Below are 22386 nucleotides of genomic sequence, written 5' to 3' on the forward strand. Positions count from 1 at the left end.
TTCTTAAAAATTGAAGTTGTGCAATCAAAATTTTACCATTTTTTTTTTTTTTGACTTTTATCGTCTTGCAGGTGATACATACGATTTTTCATTTCACTATAGTATAATTCAAAATCAGAATCTCGTTTGTAATTAAAATAAAAATAACTTTTATGGTCTTATTCTCTAAATTAAGCATGTTGTTTTCATATTTAAGAAAGGTCAAGGATTTCATACTCAACCCATAGCCTCCAAAAGGCAAGCCACTAACTTCAGGATCCAACCTAATTCTGCCTTCCCTAAAAACCTATATTCCATACGTGTCCCTTCCTCGTTGGTCCTCCAAATGGAAACAGCATAAATGCCACGTCGTATCGGACCAAATGCATGCCCAATCCCCCGTCAAAACGCTCACACTCTTTACCCCCAACACCACGCACAAAAAACACACAAGATAAATTCTGTGTCTTTTTTGACTCTGCCAGTTTCTCTTCTTTCTCTAGAAAGGGATCGATCGGGCGCGCTGCTGTGCCACCAGATTTACGATGGGGAGGAGGAGGAACTCGCCGGTGAACGAGCTGTTTCAATGGGTGAGGAGGCAGTCAATCAAAGTCAAGGTTTGTCTGGGTAGCCTGCTGGCATTGTGTGCTTTGGTGGCACTGAGGTTTTGGGTGAAGAATCACAACTACTTTTTCATTGCCTCTGAAGTCGTGCATGTCGCCGGGATCGTCGTCCTCATTTACAAGCTCACTACTCAGAAGACTTGCTCGGGTATCCAAGCCCTTTCTATTGCTCAATTCTTCATAATTTGATTTTTTATTTGGGATATTATTTGAGTTCTTGGGTTTTTATTGATTTGATTTGTCATGATTTCTGCTGGTTTGGAATCGGTTTGTTTTTGTATCCAATTTTTAATATCACTAGAGTCACATGCCTCAAGCCCTATATTGGGAGAGTAACTTTAGCCGTTTACCCCACCTAAAATTTTATAAATAGCCAATTTTTCTCCTAGCGTTAGATTTTAATATTTTTCATCCAATTTTTCATTCTTTTTTTTCTTGTGCGATTGTCATGTGTTGTTCGCGTGATCAAGGTGGATGGTTAATTGGATGAAATTTTTCAAAATATAGCGTCAGGGGAAAATTGGTTATTTATAAAAGTTCAAATAAATAATCAACTAAAATTAAGGTTCAATGAGGAAATTGGATAACTATAAAAGTTCATGGGGTAATCGGCTAAAATTAAAGTTTATTGGGGAAATTGACAACTCTATGCAAGTTCAGAGAGCAAATCGACAAAAATGTCAATAAATTATCTCTGTAAATTATAAAATTATTAGGATGATGTTATTGGCACTCCAAAAATATCATCATGCACTCTTTTCTATGCAAATATTCCCTATGTTTAATAAATTTGGAGTACAAGATGACTTTTTTGTATCAAGCTCATTCATTATTGTGGTAAATAAATCGAAAGTAAGTACGGCTCATGATTCTGCAGTACAATTATTCAATTGATTAATCTGACCTCTAATTTGATCCAGTAGTTCGAGTTTAATCTTACCTCTCATTTGATCAGGTGGTTAAATTCGAGTTTAATCTGACCTCTCATTTATCAGGTAGTTAAATGAGTTAACATTCTAAGTAATCGTTTCAGAGTAATACATTTGCTAATTATCAGCTTTAGTGCATATATATTTTCAATGTGCCAAGTTTTTTGGCTAATCAGTTGGTTTCTATTACATCCTCAGGTCTTTCCCTGAAGACTCAGGAACTCACAGCTCTCTTCCTAGCAGTAAGATTATTTTGCAGTACCATGATGGAGGGCGACATTCACACCGTGCTCGATTTTTCTACTCTCGTTTCAACAGTGTGGGTCATATACATGATACAGTTTAAATTGAAGTCAACCTACATCAAGGAACTGGACAATTTTCGCTTATATTATGTGGTAAATCTTTAATTTGTTGCTGGTTTTTATTGTTGTTAGTATCAAATTTATATTAATCTCCCTTTGTCGTAAGTGTTTGTGTATATATATCGGCCAGTATAGTTTGAAGAGAAAATGCATATATGTATACATGTGCGTACCCTACATTTCATATGTTGATTCATCAATATCATATGCTTTGTTTATGTAGGAATTATTTGATGACAATATTAAACCACTGGTGCTATTGACAAATATACCATCCTCTTTAGCGCTTCTTAGAGATTAAAATTTTCGAGTGAGACTAAATTGGGGACGTAAAATTGCTTATTATTTGTACTTTCTTTTCCCTACCATGCATCTCCATAGCATGATTTGCCATTGCCTCATGTAATAAAACCAAATGGCGTCTCCTTACAAACCGCACATAGGAAAAGAAAATTAGACTTCCGATTTGAGAAGATTTGAAGCTGCTTCCATGTGCATGAGTTGCATTAACTCTGGCAACCTCAATCCACTGTTCATAGTTCATACCCCTTACTGACAATGTGCAATGATCTTGAATGTACGTATTTGCTCTGCTTTAACTTTGAAGCAAAGAAGTTGGAATTTACATTGCAACTTTATAAAAGGTGCGAGATTATTATACTTGTTTTTAACCACAAAAACCGCAACTTAATTTCATTTGAATTGCAGGTGGTGCCTGCTGCTGTCCTTGGCGTGCTTGTCCACCCGTATACACTATATAACCGCATCAGTCGAATCCTTTGGGCATTTAGTGCATACATGGAAGCCGTTTCAGTACTGCCTCAACTCCGTTTGATGCAGAATGCGAAGGTTGCGATTACATCAGATTAAAGCTCTTGAACCACTCATTTACCAGATCAATTGATCTTTGTTTTCTTCTGATGATGATTTTCTTTCAGATGATCGAACCATTTACCTCACATTACGTATTTGCATTGGGCATTTCAAGGTTCTTCGCGTGTGCTCATTGGATTATTCAGGTTAGGCATGACTTCTTGCAGATCTACGAGACTAGAGGGAGATATATATTTGTACATACATAACGACGTGTATCGGAATAATGCAATACTTTGCCATTCTCTTGCAGATCTACGAGACCAGAGGAGGATATATATTTTTAGTCGGGAGCGGGTATTTCTGGATTTTGGCAGTTTTCCTCTGTGAGATGGTCCAAACATTCATCTTAGCTGACTTTTGCTACTACTACATAAAGAGGTTAGTCACGAAGAAGAAAAATCTCGTATTCAACCCCTTCTCTTACATTCAGCCCCTCGCTTAATGTGATCGTTTTTGTAAGGGGGAGCTTGTATACAATACGTTACACTCTAATTACCAACCCCGACTCCCATGTTCGCATAACCCTTTGAACACTTATTGTGTGTTTCGCAGTAAAATGGAAGGGCAGCTGGTAATGAGGATGCCTCCGGTCTAGGATTACACCCGCCATCGGTTTTCGGATGACTATACAAAGTTACAATCATCACGTGACATGAGGAAGCAAACGAGGAAACCAAGCTATGTAATGGCCTCTTTTCTTTTTTTCTTTTTTTTCTTTATTTATGCTTTTGGGTGTAGTAAGACATGGTTAGTACAAAACAAAAGAAAAGGAAAACCGAAAGACCAGAGTTGTTGTGGTTTATCTATTTTTTTTCGCTCATCATATGTACAGATGAATTTTGTTGTGGTCAGTCGCATACAGGCATTGATTATTGATGAGATGTGAATTTCACATCATTAGTAGTCATACATCACACTTGTGTGCTGGCGATGGATGTGGCTACATCAGCTCCACAAGTAGATACCTATGAATTCAACTAAGGCCTTGAAAATAGTTAGAAAATTGTCTTCAACAGAGGGTTAGGCCAAAAGGCTTGTAGGCTCCACCAGACCAAAACCAGCCAATCAGGCCAACGGGCTAGCCATCTTCAGCCAGCCAGCCCACTTTTTTTTCTGTTTTTTTTTTTGCCCAGCCCATTTTTTTTTTTTTGGATTTTTTTTTAATTTCTAATTTTTTTTAACATCATTTCTCACATATTTTTCACCATTCCATATTATTTTACCTCATTTTATTTCAATTCTTTGGATATAATTTTTTGTCACAGAGCTATGTTTGGCCTATGGTCCTCTGGCCCCTCGGTTGGAGATGGTAAAAAATATGATCATGCATTGTTCATTAAAATATTAATTTCTTAGAGGACCAATGGGCTAAAACGAGCCCTCTGACTCTTGTTCGGTTGGAGATGACCTAACTAAGCTTAATTGTAAGTCTCACATGCATTAATGTTTAAAAATTACTCACATGTATGTTTCTGAAATAAGTTACTAACATTTATCTGACTGTTTATGAGATATGCGCCTGTCATGCTCCAGTGGTAAGAAATTGCTCAAATCCAACATGCATAAACAGTCAAACATTACTTAAGCGCATTCACGGGCTCTATTCAAACACCTATCCGACACCTATCTATCTATAAAAAGTCTTAATTTTATGAAAGTCTCCTAAATTGGCCCACGGTGACTTATGACTCCCAAAAAACGACACATGGCAACCAACCATCGTACATTAGAAAGGCCAATCCCTTCCTTACGACACCCAAAAAAACCGAGCCAAATTTCTCTACCCCACCGCTTCCATAAATCAATATCATGGCAACGCAGATCTAAATGCTCATATTGGATCCTTGGGAACCATCTGAAGCGTCCGTTGTACGCGTTTCAAACCTGGTGTATGCGCTACACACCTTGCCCTCTCCTTTTCGAAACAAACTCATCTCCGGAGACGCCGCCACGTGTCCAGTGCCCTACGTGGACAACCGACTCCAACCACTCCTCTTCCACCGCGTGTCGGCATCACCGTACATAAACCACCTCACACTTCAACATCATTTTCCGTAAAAGAGGCAGACCAACTTGACGTTGCTGAGCTGTGACGCGCCACGTTTCGACCTTTGCTATATGGGACAAGGCCCCAGACTGATACCCGACGACGACACGTGTCGATAAAGCACATTGCCACGCAGACTTTGCTTTCCTGGGATACCTGGACTGAAAAGGACGGTTGAGATTCGCGGGTGACAGGCTGACTGATTTTACAGAGCTGTCCGCCTATCCGCTGTTAATTTCACGGGAGCCAGGCGCTTACGCGTGTCAGTAACCAAGCTCTTCATGCACGTGTGACACGTGGCGCGCGCTGCGAACCAACGAGCGTGCGCCGGACTTCTCATTTCACTTGAGAAGAGATTGGTTCCCGCTAAATTAACGTATTAACAGGCAAAACATGATTAGTTTTAGCGCTAAACAAGGATTAGTAGCTAATCCTTTTTGCTAAATATATTCAAAATATCCTACGTGTCCACCCACCGTCCCTGTCTCCTTCTGATTTTCTGCCACGTACAGCTCTCAATCGCTTCGGTCCCCGGCTATTTCCCCGCTTTCCCCTTCTCTCCCTCAGAAATTCTGAACCTAAAAAACCCTAAGGGATTTTCAGAGCAAACAAAAAAATGAACTTGAAGCTTGAAGCTTTTTAAAATTTTAAGTTCTGCAAAAATGGGAGAGGTATCCAAATCGGGATTGAAAGAGGAGGAGATTGAGCTGGATTTGGGGCTGTCGATCGGCGGCAGCTTTCGAAGGCCGGAGAACTCGAAGCTGGCCAACGGGTTCGATGTAGCTCCGAGAGAGAGCGAGTACCAAACGCTGCCATCCCAACCGCACGTGCCTTCTCCGTCGACGATCGAACCGTCGGAGCCGGAGAGCGCTCGTCTGGATCCGCAGACGAAACGGGAGATGCAGGCGTTGAGAAGGCAGGAAGCGAAGAGGAAGCGGGAGGAGAAGCAAATCCGGGGACTGAACGGTTCCCAAGCGGAAGAGCAGCCTGGGGTGAAGAAAGAGAGAACGGAGACGAATGTGAATGTGAATCTGAATTTGAGCAACGGACAAAGGGAGCTGCGCTACCCGGTTCAGTACCCGTACCTGCCGGTCCATTTTGTTCCGTACACGAATCCTTGCGTGATGCCTTGCTGGGGCCCAAGCGGCGGCTGGGGTTTCCGGCCTTTTCAGGCGCATAAGCCGAAGTTGAATAACGGGTGTGAGACGGAGCAGAATGGTGGGTCGGGTAAAACGGCGTCGGTAAATGGTGGGTTGGGTAAGAAACCGGCGCCGACAAATGTTTCACCAGTGTGTAGTTCCTCCACCGTGTCAGATCATCAAAGCGCAGCTTCTCATGAAGGTATGCTAAAATGTTTTCAAACTCAGGAAATGATTTCCGCGCACTATTTTTGTTTATGCGTTTATTGTATTGATCCAAACGCCAGAAATAAAGGGTTTAACTCGGGAAATGATTCTGACTTTTTGGTTTTTGAAATTCTTAGGTGGTGGAAGCAGTGAGAGCAGAAGCCATTCAAGCCAGAGCATACAAGAAAACATAGAGCCGGTTTCAAATTCCTTGGAATCCAATTCCAAAGGGAATGAACAAAAACTGAATCCAAAAACAGAACCCAAATCAGAACACGCGGAACCGGCTCCAATCCCAAAACCCATCTCACCAAAACAAGAATCTTCTCCTCCATTTCCTCCACGGAAGGAAATTGCCAAAAGGGACCCAATTTCCAAGCCTCCAAAACCCCCGATGAGGAAACATGGCAGCAATACCGTTTCCCTTCCCCAAATGCCTTACGTCTCGACGACCGGGACCGGCCCGAATGGGAAAACGGTTCATGGGTTGTTGTACAGATACACGGAATCGGAGATCACCATCGTGTGCGGCTGCCATGGAACCACATTCTCGCCGGCTGAATTCGTGCAGCATGCCGGAGGCACCGATGTTTCCCAGCCGCTGAGGCACATCACTGTGATCCCATCTGCTTTTGGATGATGAGCCGAGTTGAAAGATGATCGAGTTAACTACTGACCCGTTTCATTTCTTCTAATTTGCTACCTAGTTTTCTCTTCTATTTTAATCGTGGCTGATGAGAATTGCTGGTATTAATGGGACTGGCAGGCTTACATTTTTTGCATTCGTTGTGTGTAAAAGCTGCTAATCTAACTGTGATTAACGTACATTTAACCTTTTTAGATCATATATTCCTGTTCATGTAAAATGGTGTGCTCCTTTTTTTTTGCTTTTCCAAGATTTTGCTTAACATATGACTGGTTTGGCATTGTTGTGTTTTGAAAAAAAAAAACTACTTTTATTATAATGCGAGAATAAACTCATTTTTACTGCTTTATGTTTTCAGCTTTTTTTCACCTAAAATTGTGAAAATAAGCTATTTTTCAGTGTTTACCAAATATTTTTTTTAGCTCAACTTTTTTTTATACCCATTTTCTATAACAGTACTTCAGTACCAAACCAGTACTTAATGTTACCTAAATTCTTAACATTTTACTTACTGCGCTTTAACTAAATCTTTGAAAACAACTATGAATATTTTTTTGTTATTAGCGTGTATTCTTTCTTAAACATTTCTTCTGCATCTCTTATACTATTATACTTCCTTTTTCTTCCCTTTTTAACTACTTTCCTCGTACGTCAAGCACAAACAATACTAAATATCTTCCTATTTTTTGGGCATTGCCCGCCGCTTAACGAAAGAAATCACAATCTTAGAGTTATAGTTATAATTAACAGTTAGATTCAGTAGTTCAGAGGTTGTTTTAATTTTATCTTGAATGCTGAAAATGTCAGAAAGTTGAACATTTTCCATCCCATCATCAAGTGTCCCAATGGAGCATTTGAAGTTGTAAAGTGTAGATGGTGCTTGTAAAAATTGTGAGAGTCCGAGTCTGATTCCTTTGTATATGTTTATGAACTATATATTGTTGGGAAGGGAATAAGCAGGAAGATACTTGAGTATGGAGATGTCGTTGAAGAATGTCACGGCAGCGGAGTTCAGTCACATTATATAGAAAAATTGTTTCTTAAGTTTAAGCATCTACAAATAAAAGAAGCAAATACCTCTTATGACCCTAGTGAAACTTTGCTTAATAATTCTAGTAGGTCCGTTGCACAACTTGAGTATGCTAGTGTAATCGAAAGTTTAATATATGTCATGCATTGTACCAGGCCAGATATCACATTTGCAGTAAACAAACTTTCTAGATACACTATTCATCCAAGTACTACTCATTGGAAAGCAATATATAGAATTTTTGGTTATCTTAAAAGAACTATTAACCTGAGTTTAACTTCCTTTGAGTTTCCAGCAGTACTTGAAGGTTATTCAGATGCAAAGTTGGATAACAAGTGCTAATGATAATAAGTATACATCGGGTGGATTTTTACAATTGTTGGAAGAGCAATTTCTTGGGCTTCGAAGAAGTAAACATGTATAGGATATTCAACTATGAAATTAGCGGCAGTAGGTAAAGAAGCAAAATGGATTAGAAATTTGTTATTGGAAATAGACTTGTGGCCACAACCGATGCCATCCATTTCTTTATACTGTGGTAGTGAGGTTACTTTGTCTAGAGCATACAATAAGGTATACAATGGAAAGTCTAGACATATTAGCTTGAGACATGACTATGTCAAGCAGTTAATAGCTGATGGAGTTATTAATAGTATTTATGTTAAATCAAGTAATAACTTGGCGGATCCGTTAACGACAACACTTTCAAGAGCTTTGGTAGTTAGTACATCTAGTGGAATGGGGCTAAAACCCTTTACTGAAAATTAGCCACCAATAATGGTAACCCGACTTTGTCTAGAACATCACTAGTTTAAAAGTTTAATGGGTAATAACAAGTTATTGATAAGTGGTTGTGAAAACACTAAAAATTAATATATAGCTCATTCCAAGATGATCAGTGTAAGACTGCTACGTTTAGGAGGTTGAGTTTTATCTCTTAATGATGTGATTTGTAATTAGGTATATGGTAGCAGGGACATGGGAATGAACCTCACATATATGAACATAAGAAGTGGTGCCGCTTCTACCAAGAGTTAGGTTTTCTCTTGTAAATGTTCATGAAACCAAGATGAAGCACAAGACCATTGTCACATCCCAGACCGGCTCCACCGTAGCACGATATTGTCCACTTTGGGCCTTGGCCACGCCCTTATGGTTTTGTTTCTAGGATCTTACGTGAGAACTTCTCAGTGGGTCACCCATCCTAAGATTGCTCTTGCTCGAACTCGCTTAACTTCGGAGTTCCAATGGAATCCGAAGCTAATGAGCTCCCAAAAAGCCTTGTGCTATAGGGAGGGGAGCATGTACATATAAGGCATATCACCCCCTCTTTGATGGTCGATGTGGAATCTCACAGCCATAATGGTGCTTAATTAGTTCATAAATTTCTTTAAGGAAATAAGACATAGTCATGTGTGTAGTGATTTCGGTTTTAACATAAAAATAGTTGGTTTAAGCTTAGATCATCATCGCATTCGTTATAACTTTGAATTACTTACACTAATTAAAGGTTTCATTTGAAAGACACCTTTATTGTATGCATGATTATATCAGTATGTTTGTGGTTAATTATAAAGAGAGAAATGTTATTATATTATTTATCATATTATTGAAATTGGAAAGTATTGTTAGAGATTCAATAATAAATATATAAATTATTATCATATATATATATATATATATATGACTTGGTACTGCATTGTGCAGCATGTGTGTGTGTAATCTATAAAAGGTTGTTGCGGTGTGCAGAAACTATATGGGCGGCAACCTTTACAAAAGTTTGGGCTTCATTCAACTTTTTACAGTTGTATATTTTGTTGAATAGTTGTAATTTTTGGTTAAAAGATATGATACTTACTAAAATTGTATGGGTAGAATCAAAAGATGTAATTAATCAATATTTATTTTCTGAAAATTTTAAATAAAAGACATGTCTTTTGGGTCAACACTATTAAGAATGGTTGTATATCTTCAACTAAAATGAAAGGACTCGATGAACGGGTGCTTTAATGTCCATAAATACCTATTATGGCATAATGTAACATTCACACAATTTCATAAATTTGTTTCTACATTCCTTGCTCTCCTCTCTCCATCACATTCATACAATTTATTTCTTGTTATTTCTAAGGGAATACAATTTGGTTTTGCTAATCGAATATTTCATATTTTGTTGTATTCTGGAAGTGATTTGCCAAGAACCCTTTAGCAAACTCATTCGAGTAGGGACAAATAACACTTTAAAGAAATGATTCAACTCGTACTTCAAAATCATCATCCAAATTATTCTCTATATTCATACATTTCTACATTTCCTCTAACACTAGAGTTCGTAATAAACTACGGTTCACTATCCACAGTATACTATAAAGCCAAATTTGAAATTTCCATCATCTGTTCACAACCACCAGTTGTCCATCAATGTTGCCTCATCCTCAGTTGCTTTCAAGTACGGTTACACGTGTCACTCTCCTAGATTATCTATCCTCATTTTCATACATTTAAATAAGCTATAAGGCTAATATACGGTTGGATTCCCGAATCACTCAGGGAGCAGGATAGAAGGTAGTCACATAGTTCTAGACTCACTCAAAGGAACCAGCAAGAAAGATTTCGACGGGGTCCAAACCAACTCAATGGAACTGACTAGTAAATCGGATTTCAGACCAACTCAATGGAATCCATAGGATGTAACCATACCAACTCAATGAAACCTAATAGGATATAGGAGTCCAAACCAACTCAATGTAATCTAACTAGGTAGTGATCACTAATTATGGATTTACTAAGCATGACGAACCCTGAAATACATATGATCACCCATTACGTATTAACCAAGCAAAACCACAAGCATAACTTGATATACGTCGAGTATGATACACGGTTAGACCTATCGTATAATCTCATCTCATTTTATGGCGCCCGGTTAGACCTATCGCACCATTCCATCTTCAAGCATGATATAAAATTAGACATGTCATATCTCTCGTTCTGTAAGGCTTTGAAATTCCAAATAGTTCGATGGAGGTGGCTGAATCCAACTGTAGAATTGAAGAAGTGCTGATGACATTGCGTGGCTCACTTCTAAGAAGCCTTATGTAATTTTCTCATGCCTCTAAATCTTTTCATATTTGTGCACGAAAAAGATAAATGAAATTGTTATTGACATTTTGAAAAAGTCATCTCTAATGAAATAAATAAGGGAAATAGGAGCGACGATAATCCTTTATAGTGCTAATAACATCATTTTCTTTGTTACTTAGTTCCACATTCATGGGGTCTTGTATCATGGGTTGTAGGTTAAGATTAACGTGTGTAGTGTGCCAGAGAACTAAGAACAACAAAGCGACTGCTCTTGTACCATCTGCCCCAGTCTCTAAATCACTAGTTTTTAGCACAACAAGCGTAAGAAAAATTGAGAATAGTTTAGAGACCAAAAGGTCGGAAGGCGAAGACAGCTCATAGGTGAAATCGGGATGAGCTAGCACCGTCTACATTTGCTATGGAAGCACATTCTCACTAACTAAGGGGCCATTTGATAGCCATTTCGTTTTCACTTTTCACCTTTTTTTTAAAACTATAAACTAAAAACGAAATGCTTAACAAACAGCTTCTAAGCTTTCACCATATGTTGGAGACATAATTGTGATCAATATATGTTATGCAAATCTTACATGCGTTTTCCAAGAGTGAAATATTTGTTGAGTATGGTTTATAACAAAAAATTGAAAATCATCCTATGCATCTAAAAAAAGTCATTTTGCACTCTTCAGTTCTGGGCATTATACTCTTTTTATTACTCAAGGAACGAACTATGGGACCGTGAGAGTGTCATGTATTTTAGGATCGGACGGCTCATTATCAGAATCTTATAGAAAAAAAATATAAAATATATAAAATAGTTTTTTTAGAGTGCTAATAATATTCTAACAGATAAAAATTTAGATCTATCACCTGAACATTCAAGATAGGCTACATGGTATTGATGGAGGGCCCAAAGAGAGATGATTGGGTACCCAGGCTATTGATTGTTTTGGGCTCACACAATAGTGCGGTAGCAGCAAGACCGTTACGCGCACCCAAAGGTTTGCTGAGGGGCGCTCAGCATACTTTTTTTCTTTTCAAAACGATAACTTTAGTTGGTTAACTTGTTCGTTGTTAGGAGAAAGAGGATTAATGAGGATCGAAATTGCTCCAAATTACATAAACATCTCAGTTTTTCGTCATTATAATAAAACGTCGTCTGTGTTAAAATTTACACTTTAAACACTAATAATTTTCATCCTAATGTAATAAACCATGTGAAGAATGAAATAAATAAATGAATGAAAATAAACCTTATTGATCATTCGTGGAAACCTAATCATTACTTGTCAATCGATTCAAAGAGTTAGCCGATTGGTTGGCCAATCATAAAATTCCTTCTTTGAAGCTCTCATTGCCCTACTTATGACACGTTTATTTATCATGAATAAGTATACAATAGACTCGTATCAATTAAATTTTTAACATACAATAAAATTAGATACCCATGTATGAACAACTAGATATCATATCACTTAGGGACTAAACAACATATCATTTTGATTTATGACACCTTCAATTTCAAATAAGTAACATGTCCTTATATATTCAAGTACCCTAAGTAAGGAATTAGTGAATGCTTAAAACAATAATCATTATCTAAAAGGAAAACTAATGAAAAAAAGTTTCAAAACTTTTAATTTTAACTAAAACTCATTTACTAGTCTTTTTAATGATAAAGACAAAAAGAAAAAGAAAAAAAAACCTAAAAAAAGCGCGTGCAACTCAAACCTAGTTGTCAACTCGCTCCGTCACCTCCATCACTTCGTTTTGCAGCAGTCTCCGTCTCCTCACATCACTTTGTTTTGCAGCAGTCCCTTCTAACAAATTTCACAGCCGAGTTCCCTCCCTGGCGCAGAAATCAGGTGCGGCGTAATCCAAACGCACTTTTAAAGGCCTTTGTTGAGCGCTACTACGTACATGTTTGATGCCAACCGCGCGGCCATGGCTAATCTATACCAGGAAAGCTCAATGTTGAGCTTCGAAGGTCAGAAGATCCAAGGAAGGCTCTTGGGTATATTTGTTTCGATACAACATGGAATGTATATTTGATTTGATTTAGCTAATCTATGATTTGGTTAACCTATACCATGAAGGCTCAATGTTGAGCCTTGAAGGTCAGAAGATCCAAGGGTCATAAAAGCATCATAGGCAAGCTTACTTTCTGAATAAGGTTGAGAATTAGACAGAAAAATGATTTTGAGGCACGTTAATATGTTTTCTTTAACGTGATATTTGCTCCCATTCTAATATGAGTTTGCTAACAGATCTAAAGCAAATCACTTCCAGGATACAATAAAGTTTGGAATTTTAGTTTAGCAAGAACTGAAATTCCCTTAAAATCTTCTAAAAGGAAACTGTATGATTTTGATGGAGAGAAAGAGGATAAGAAAATATTGTTTAAAGAATTGTATATATAAATATGCAGCCAACTTGGGCTATATATAGATACGATGAACCCCTTGAAGATGGATCAAAGTGTGCATATAAAAGTCATGTTCTTTCCTGCATCATTACCACCGAATGGATGCATCTTTTAATTAAAATCACAACTTGCTGCATCCTTTCATTTTCTGAAAAGATGCAATCCCATTGCTAGTGACACGGAACTGCAAGAAGTCATAACTTTCTGATTTCATAACAAGGGACATATCCCTTAGTTATGTTTCTTCAATCCAAAAGACACGGAATTGCAGCCATGCTTCTTCAATCCAAGAGACATGTCACTGCAGCCATGCTTCTTCAATCCAAGAGACATAGCACTGCAACTTTTGGTTGTGCTTCTTCGCACAAGGCACTGCAGCCTTTGGTTGTGCGTCTTCACACAAGGCACTGCAACCTTTCTCCCATCATGCACGCAACATCATATTTCAATTTCATGTATGTGTGTGTGTGTGTATATATATATATTAATGAAATACACCAAGACTTACTAGCCTCCCCTTCCAGCAGTGCCAGCACTACTGTGATTTTGGCTATGGTTTTAGTGATTTTGGCTTTTGTGATTGAGGTTTAGTCGATCTGCTAGAAACTTGATTTTGGTTTGAAAAATAATCAGTGTTTAGTTTACGAAATAGTGACAGTACTAGTTTACGAAATAGTTATAATACCAGTGTTTGGTTTGAAAAATAGTCAATGCTTACTTTACGAAATAGTAATACTACTATTACTTGGTTTAATAAATAGTCTATTTAGTTTACGAAATAGTGACAGTACTAGTGTTAGGTTTCTAAAATAATTAGTGTTTAGTTTACAAGGTGTTCGGTTTAAGAAATAGTCAGTGTTTAGTTTATGAAATAGTAATAGTACTAGCGTTCAGTATAAGAAATAGTTAGTGTTCAGTTCAAGAAGTAATGATAGTATTAGTATTCCGTTTAAGATATAGTCAGTGTTTAGTTTAAGAAATATTGTTCAGTTTAAGAAGCAGTCAATGTTCAATTTAAGAAATAGTGTTCAGTTTAAGAAGTAGTCAATATAGTATTTATGAAGTAGTCAATGTTTTGTTTAAGAATTAGTGACAGTATTAATGTTCATATAACTAAATAATGAAATTTTTCTTTATTTTTTATCTTGTAACATTATTACTTAGTTTGCTCTAAAACAATTGGAAGAATAGTCAAATAAACAAATAATAAAATAAAAAATAAATTGTGTATGGAGTGAGGTGAAAGGAGAGAGAAATGTTGAATATATCACTGCCAACTCATCTCTGCCAGCTCATCAAAACAGTTGTAAAGGATTGGATGATATAATAGTTAGTTGAAAAAGTTAGTTAGTCTTCTAGTCAGCTATATATAGCTATTGTAAACAGATAGTAAAGTTAGTTCATTGAGTTTAATACAAAAGCTTCATTCATTTCGTTCTCACATTTCTCTTCTCTTTGTGAACCTTCATTTCTTGATTTGATAATTGTTCATCTCTGCTACTTCTTCAATGTAGTTAACATGGTATCAGAGCCACCAGGCTCACGCCATTGATTATGGTGGTTCCACTTTCGATTATTTTTCATCTATTTCTAGCTTAGTTCTTTCCAAATTTTCATTAGATGTTCGGATAAATTTCTGGGTGCTTCCACGATCGTTGTTTTATTTCTGTGTTGATTTTTCTGGACTGTGATCAAAGATTTCTCTACTCAACGTGATTGATTTTCACCGATCTTTACTTTTCATCGATTTTGGGGATCGATTTTCTTGTTCTGATACAGAGTCGGTAGGTAAGTACCCTGAGTCATGTTCACAAGGTGTTCAAAGGAAAGCCTGAGAGAAGAAGTGTGGTACCTGAATCTGTTTCTTGATGGACCAATTTTGATTCACGGTGTTCTTGGTCCGTCCTCCACTTTGGATTCGAGCGATGTTAATTAGGGTTGGGATAATATCCTATCGCCAGCCTGTGATTCTAATTCCAACATGGTTTCTGATGCCAAGAACATGGTCGAATGGTCCCGGATCATCCTATTGTTGTGCTTGAAAGGGTTCGTTTCTTTCGTTGTCGCGTTGAACTCTGTTCTTGATCGTCGTTCAGGCATTTCTTGTGATGCGATGGCTTCTTGGGCTTGCAGGGCACCGTATAAGGCTACAGGTTCTTGAAAGCTTGTGAATTGTGTTCTTGCTCTGTTTATGTCGGACGATTTGCTGTTCTTGGTGTCGAATCTGGGTATTTCAACAGGGAAAAGATATGTGCACTCCATCTGTTTGTTTGATTGTCTCAATGAAGAAGGCACAAAATCTTCTCACTTTTGATAATTTTGTCAGGATTTGAATAATTGTTTCTATCTTCGGGGCTGTTCTTCCGTTGTGATCGTTGAGGGTTTCTTTCTGTTCGTCGGGGTTTTTTGGTACTTGGTGGTTTGGTGGAGGTTCTCCGATTGGGTTTTCCGATCACGAGCTTGAGTCTCAAGTTTTGCTTCTAAATTCTGCACTCTATCTGTTTGCTTAAATGCCACAATGAAAATTTGTTTTCTTCGATAAGGTTTCTTGTATGTAAGTTTATCTGTTAAGGTCGATAGACATTTTCTGCGAGATTGTTGAAGGAATACAAAGGCCGATAGCCATTCCTTTTTGTTGTGTGATTAGTTCTTGGTTGTTTGTGATTTGTGCACTCCATAAGGCCACTTGCCAATAGTGTGTTGAATGCAATTTGTTTCCTCCATAAGGCCGATAGTCAGAGCAAAAAGTTCTGTCTCAGAAATTGTGTGTTACTCCTTAAAGGCCGATAGCCGAAGTAACGTTCTTGACAAGTTTTGTTTGTTGTTATTGTGTGCAACTCCATTAAGGCCGATTGCTGGAGTGCAGTTCTTGTTCCCTTTCTTCATTGAAGGCCGATTGCCCAAGAAGGTTGTGTTTCTTGATTTCTGTTATTGTAATGCTTGTTGTTGGAATTTGTGAAAATTGAAGGTCTTCTCAGAATGTTGATTGTGAAATATTGGAAACCTTATCGCAAAGAAAACAGTAGCTACAAAGTATGGATTTAAGTTTTGAATACCTGTTAGTTTGAGGAAGGTGCAGATCATGTAGTTGAATGTGATTTGACTGTTACAGAAACCCATTAGAGAGTTGAGAAGAATTGGGTTTTTTGGTGCACTTATGGTGAAGAAATATGAAATTCGGAATTTGATATTATTGTTGAGAATTTAAGAGGTTAGTGAGAGCTAAATGCATTTTCAAGCTCAGGAGGGCTAGAAGCACATGGACAAGAAGCACTTCATAGTTCTGCATTTGTCAAAGCACTCATTCAATCTCAAACTAGGGAACCCAGTTGAGATTGAGGGGGGATGTTGAATATATCACTGCCAACTCATCTCTGCCAGCTCATCAAAACAGTTGTAAAGGATTGGATGATGTAATAGTTAGTTGAAAAAGTTAGTTAGTCTTCTAGTCAGCTATATATAGCTATTGTAAACAGATAGTAAAGTTAGTTCATTGAGTTTAATACAAAAGCTTCATTCATTTCGTTCTCACATTTCTCTTCTCTTTGTGAACCTTCATTTCTTGATTTGATAATTGTTCATCTTTGCTACTTCTTCAATGTAGTTAACAAGAAAGAGTGGGGAGAGGTGAAAAAAAAAAAAAAAAAAAAAGTTGATGTGAATAGGTGAGGTGAAGGGAGAGAGAAAAATTCATGGGAATATATGAAAGAAGGAGAGAGAGAAAGAGGTTGTACAGTTAAGTGAGGAAGAGAGTGTATGTGTGTGATGTACCGCGCGTTAGTATATGTTTTTTTTTTTTTTTTTTTTGGTTGTTATGTAAAATTTTTATCATTTTCATTAAATTTTGAACCTTTTTTATTAAATAAAATTAGTAAATGATTTTTGGTTAATTAAAAGTTTTGAGAAACCTTTTTCATTAAAACTCCCTTATCTATATTACCTAAAAAGATTTTGTCATCCAAAAGAGGATAAAGAGTCAAATTGTTCTTCTATCACAAAATAAAATCATGAGCAGTAACCATACTGTAATTGTGCACGAACTAAATTTTGTTATCTTTTTCAAACCTCACCCCACATATCATCATACAATCTCTATTTTTTTTTTAACCCATATTCTCCATCTCTTTAGCTCCCTCACATTTTCTTTCCAACTTCTCTCTTTTCTCTATATATATTTTATTTATTTATTATTATTTATTTTAAAAAAATTGTTTACTGAGCTTCATCTAGTCATAATTAAGTTTTATTTTGTCTAATGAGGATTAGATTAAAAATTGCACTTAGGACTCCACCTTTGTTTTATTTTCTAATTTTTCCGTCCTCAAATTTTTATTCATTTGATTTTTCCACACTACTTGTCCTTGCCTTGGTCGTTGTCTCAAGGCCAATCTAAACTGTTTATTATTTTTTTAAATAATATTGAATTAGTTAAATTGAAAGGGTACGGTATCTATATATCATTTTTAACTTTTCACACGTTTTTAATTTTTTTACTATCAAATCGAATGAATTAAAAAATATTAAAAGATGAAGATCAAAGGATAAAAATTAATGAAAAGTGTATGAAAAGTAAAAATGTCAAATTAAAAACTTAAATTTGTGCAAGAGAAATAAAATAATAAAAAATTTCAATTTCCTTATCTCATATATAATGACCCAAAAACGCTTTTTCTCACTTCCTCTCTCCCACTCTCTCCTCCTGTACCAACGCTGTCGCGCCTCTTGGAGATCCGCTCAAAACCCTAGAAACCGCCAAGCGCCGCCGAGAGGAGGTGAGAGAAGTCGCCGAGCTCTCCGCCTACCTTTTCTTCTTCTCTCACCTCACTTCCGCCGATCCGCGCTTAGGTAACTCTTTCTCTCTTCTCAAATCTAACACATTTCATTACGCTTTGCATATTTTCAAGTGTATTTTTGTTGATTTTCGCTCGCTTTAGATCTCCCTTTGTTTCCTAGAAATCTGAACTCGTTAGCTTTAGCTTGTAGTGAAGTGATTTGAGCTTCAATTTTTTTTTATTTAATTTAATTTTTGCTTAAATGTTGTAGTGTACGAACTTGTGCTGAATTTCACTTAATATTTATTTTGGAAAGTATGTATTTAATTTAAGGAATATACATATATATGTTAATGTATCTTCAGTTAAATTGAGGAAAATATGTTTGATGTAATTTTTTTTTAAAGTAATTCTTTTGGTGCTGGTAATTTTTGTATTTATGTTTTGAATAAATGATCTAGTTAAATTTTTATGGTTCTACATGTAATGGTTTTGTTTTTGTTTGGTTCTGGAGGTTGATCAGAGATGGCAACGATGGTGCAGCAAGCCCCAGCTGCGAGTCTCGCTCCTACTGCCGACGTTGTATGTATTGATATTAAACGTGTACAGTTGTCAATGATCGATTACCGTATGGATCCTGATGGTTGCTAACTGAATTTTGTTGGAACATTTTGTTAAATATAGGTTGGCAATGCCTTTGTTCTTCAGTACTACAATATCTTGGAACAATCTCCTGAGCTTGTTCATCGATTTTACCAAGATACCAGTAAGCTTGGTCGTCCGGGAGATGATGGGATCATGAGCATTACAACCACTATGGAGGTAAGCTCCTTACAAGACCCTACCTTTGTGACAACTTCATGTTTACGCCAGATCATGTTTATAATTGTTACTAAAGTTCAGTATTTGTGGCGTAGATGTTTATGCTGTGGGTATCTTTAAATTTTGTCCACTGAAATTGTGAGAGTGTTATTGCATTTTATTGGACAGGAAATCAACAAGAAGATACTTGATTACGGAGAGCTCAGTGCAAATATCAAAACTGTGGATGCTCAAGAATCTTACAATGGGGGAGTATGTGTTCTTGTCACTGGGTATTTAACTGGAAAGGACCTTTTAAGGAAGACATTTACTCAAAGTTTTTTCTTGGCACCACAAGACGTAGGCTACTTTGTTTTGAACGATGTCTTTAGATATGTTGAAGATTCCAACCCTGAAAACGAGGACAATGGATTGGTTGTTGATGTTGAAGTTGAACCTCCTATTACTCCCAAACATGGTATGGCTTAAACTGCTGCTTCTTTAAGTCTTTCAAGTGGGTAATTTTGGTTCAATCTAATTGAGTTTGAGAATATTCTTTTTGCAGATGCTACTGCTTTGCAGGACAATCATGTCCCGGAGCCTGTGATTTCAGTGCCTGAGGACATTGTCAAGGAGGAACTGTTCAAACCTTCTGAAAATGGAGTAGTTTCTGTTGAAGAGAAGGAAGTACCAGAACCTGAAGTCGTCAATGAAATTCCTGATGATTCCCAAGTAGTGATTAAAGTTGAAGCTGAATCATTCGCAAAAGTTGAAGCTGAATCCAACCCCAAAGTTGAGGTTGAGTCTAGTTCTAAAGTTGAAGCTGAATCTAACTCTAAAGTTGAAGCACCAAAGAAGTCATATGCCTCAATTGTAAGCAGCTGTTTTGCAACATCTCATGCCTCTAGATCTTTTTATATCTGTTAGATATGTGTTTTTGGTTGTAGTACTACATTTCTCATTAGTTTTGTAATTAAATTGTATAAAAGAAGTCAATACTTTTCTACTTTCTTTGTTATTGTTCATGCTTATTTGGGGTCTTTACCAATTGTTCCAGCTTAAGATCATGAAGGAGAGTACTGTCCCATTTTCTACTCCAGCACCTGTGAGGTCTGTTCCAAAGAAGCAGGAGCACCAAGTGGCTACTGCTCCAATATCTGCTCCAGTTTCAGAAACAGTATCCAGCACAAATGCCAGAGAAAATGGGAATTTAGAGCCCGAAGGTGAGCAGTTCGTTGTATTACGAGTTAACGTACTTTCTGTTGCACATGTTGTATGTATGCATTAGTTTGATACAATTGTTAATTTTGTTTGTTGTGAACAGCTGAAGGTCATTCTATCTACATTAAAGGTCTGCCAATGGATTGTACAAATACTGTAATCGAGACCGAGTTTAAGAAATTCGGAGAGATCAAGAAGAATGGTGTTCAAGTTAGAATGCTAAGGGTTTGTGATTTATCAGCTCAAGTTTGTCTGTTGTTTGATGTTGGCAATCCTTCTGTGAATGATATACTTAATTGTCTCTTCATCATTACAACAGGGGTTCTGTTTTGGCTTCGTGGAATTTGAGGCTGCAAGTGCTGTGCAAAGTGCGATGGAGGTACTTAATAGACATTGACCCATTATCCTTTTTATGATCTGCTTCTTGGACGTTTGAACATATCTATTGCTGTATTTGTTTGAACCCTACGGAATAGCAGAGAACCCAAGAAATTTGCTTGTGAATCATGAATGCATATATATTTAATCCTTTTGATATAACAATGTCTTTATGTTCTTGGAGATTTTTAAGTTATTGTGCTAATAATATTTCTGCATTGGTGTTTTAGGCTTCACCCATCGAGATCAGTGGACGGCAAGTTTATGTTGAGGAAAAGAGATCTACTCGAGGTGAGTTGAATTTTGTGTTCCCAACATTATGTTTTGTCTATTTCTAGCTTTCTTGATTCTAATTTTTTATGCTCATCCTTTTCTTTATTTACGCAGGGAGGGGACGGTTTTCTGGGAAGGGCAACGGGAACGGGTACAGGACTGAGGGACCAAGAGGACGTGGAGGCTATGGAGGTAGTAGGGCTTATGGCCGTGGCGATTTCAATGGTGGTCGTGGTGATTTCAAGTCTGATTATGGAAGTAGGAGTAGCAATAGGGGAGGATCATCGGGCCGTGGAGGAGATGGATATCAGAGGTCTGACAATGGTGGTCGTGTGAATCGTGCTGGTGGGGTGGCGGTTAATGCAGCAGCAAAAAGCACAGCACCACAGGTGTCTGCCTCAGCATGAGAACGCCTGCTTTTGAAGTTTGGTCACAAACGGCGACAGATTAATTTTTTTCTTTGAAAGTGTATCGATGGTGAAGTTAATTGGATAGCACTGAGAGGTTCGTTTCTGATCGTTTTGCGGATGAACCAGCCACCTAGGATGTTCCATAGGATTTTCTTTTAACCTTTTTTATTTTCGGGTTTTTATATCGAAGCTATTTTGGAGGCGATAGCGGTGTTAGATTTTGTGCTTATTATATTTTGGATAAACTGTTTGTAGCTCCATTGGTTTTTATGTGGATGGAAATTGGGAAATGACGATAGGAGTGGAAACTTGGAAGTGCTCATATTTTTGTTTAGGGTTTTTCTGTTGTAATGGCTGCCTCATGTTGCAGGTTTCCGTGATCTCTGTCATGGAGTTTATAGCTTTCTATGTTTTTGTAGAATCAAATTTTACGGCTACCTAGAATTAAAAGTTTAATGGAAAACGATGCGATGGCTAGGGTAGGAGAGCCCACCGCCATACCAAAACATGTTACCTTCCATGTCAGTTGAAATACCAAGTCTCGGACGACTCAGATGGTGTGGCTGGTAGGTGGACTGCTCGAGCTGCTCCCGAGGGTTTGCCGCGCTAGTGTTTGTTTGCACGCCCGGGATAAGGGGATGGCGAACCCCCTGAGCCCCGACGTTAACACTGGTTCTCAAGTCGTTCTGCTAGTCAGGATCGGCTTGTCCTAGGTAATGCTAATGTTGCTCGGCTTAGTATGGTCCAAATAGGCCCTCGCGGTACACTAACATGAGCTCGTACGGCGAAAATTTTCGATTGTGTAAATTGAAGGACCTAAAAATCGTGGGCCAACTATGAGAAGCTTATCGTGTGGGAAAATTTCAATAAAAATGGAGCGTTCTCCGCTTTCTTCATACTTTCCTCTTCTTGGATTTTACTCAACGCTGTACACATCTATTTCCATTTCGCATTCTCTGGTTTGGTCCGTTGGTGGCGAATCGCAACTTTGCTTTGACTTGTTGGCCGCGAATCGCAACTGTGCTTTTGACTTGTTGGCGGCGAATGGTTGTTGTGCCTACATATCGGCCAACGTATGGGTTTTAGAGTTTTCAATGGAGCTTAAATGTTGGCCAACAAATTTTTGTTTCTATGATTGCACTTTCAGGCTTTTGCATAATATATCCCTCCAAGTAGCAAAC

At 37.6% G+C, this 22386-nt stretch overlaps 3 protein-coding genes across 3 annotated transcripts; all 3 read left to right on the top strand.

Moving 5' to 3' along the window:
- Nucleotides 1-363: 363 nt before the first annotated feature.
- On the top strand, nucleotides 364-3623 carry LOC103961233 (ER lumen protein-retaining receptor erd-2.2). The gene is made up of 6 exons (XM_009373769.3): nucleotides 364-750; nucleotides 1730-1929; nucleotides 2605-2745; nucleotides 2835-2915; nucleotides 3023-3150; nucleotides 3325-3623. The coding sequence occupies exons 1-6, from the start codon at nucleotides 525-527 to the stop codon at nucleotides 3365-3367; spliced, it is 819 nt and encodes a 272-aa protein (XP_009372044.2). The 5' UTR covers nucleotides 364-524; the 3' UTR covers nucleotides 3368-3623.
- Nucleotides 3624-5164: 1541 nt separating this feature from the next.
- On the top strand, nucleotides 5165-7010 carry LOC103961753 (ninja-family protein Os03g0419100-like). The gene is made up of 2 exons (XM_048566777.1): nucleotides 5165-6160; nucleotides 6303-7010. The coding sequence occupies exons 1-2, from the start codon at nucleotides 5482-5484 to the stop codon at nucleotides 6803-6805; spliced, it is 1182 nt and encodes a 393-aa protein (XP_048422734.1). The 5' UTR covers nucleotides 5165-5481; the 3' UTR covers nucleotides 6806-7010.
- Nucleotides 7011-18015: 11005 nt separating this feature from the next.
- On the top strand, nucleotides 18016-21498 carry LOC103961224 (nuclear transport factor 2). Its single transcript, XM_009373761.3, has 10 exons — nucleotides 18016-18195; nucleotides 18637-18704; nucleotides 18807-18944; nucleotides 19113-19401; nucleotides 19489-19796; nucleotides 19981-20146; nucleotides 20248-20369; nucleotides 20464-20523; nucleotides 20753-20813; nucleotides 20910-21498. The coding sequence occupies exons 2-10, from the start codon at nucleotides 18648-18650 to the stop codon at nucleotides 21200-21202; spliced, it is 1494 nt and encodes a 497-aa protein (XP_009372036.2). The 5' UTR covers nucleotides 18016-18195; nucleotides 18637-18647; the 3' UTR covers nucleotides 21203-21498.
- The last annotated feature ends 888 nt before the right edge of the window (nucleotides 21499-22386 follow it).

Source organism: the organism of the source record quoted next, unplaced genomic scaffold (assembly GCF_019419815.1).
Source record: "Pyrus x bretschneideri cultivar Hongxiangsu unplaced genomic scaffold, Pyrus_bretschneideri_v1 Contig10, whole genome shotgun sequence".
In the NCBI taxonomy this organism is placed as follows: Eukaryota; Viridiplantae; Streptophyta; class Magnoliopsida; order Rosales; family Rosaceae; genus Pyrus; species Pyrus x bretschneideri.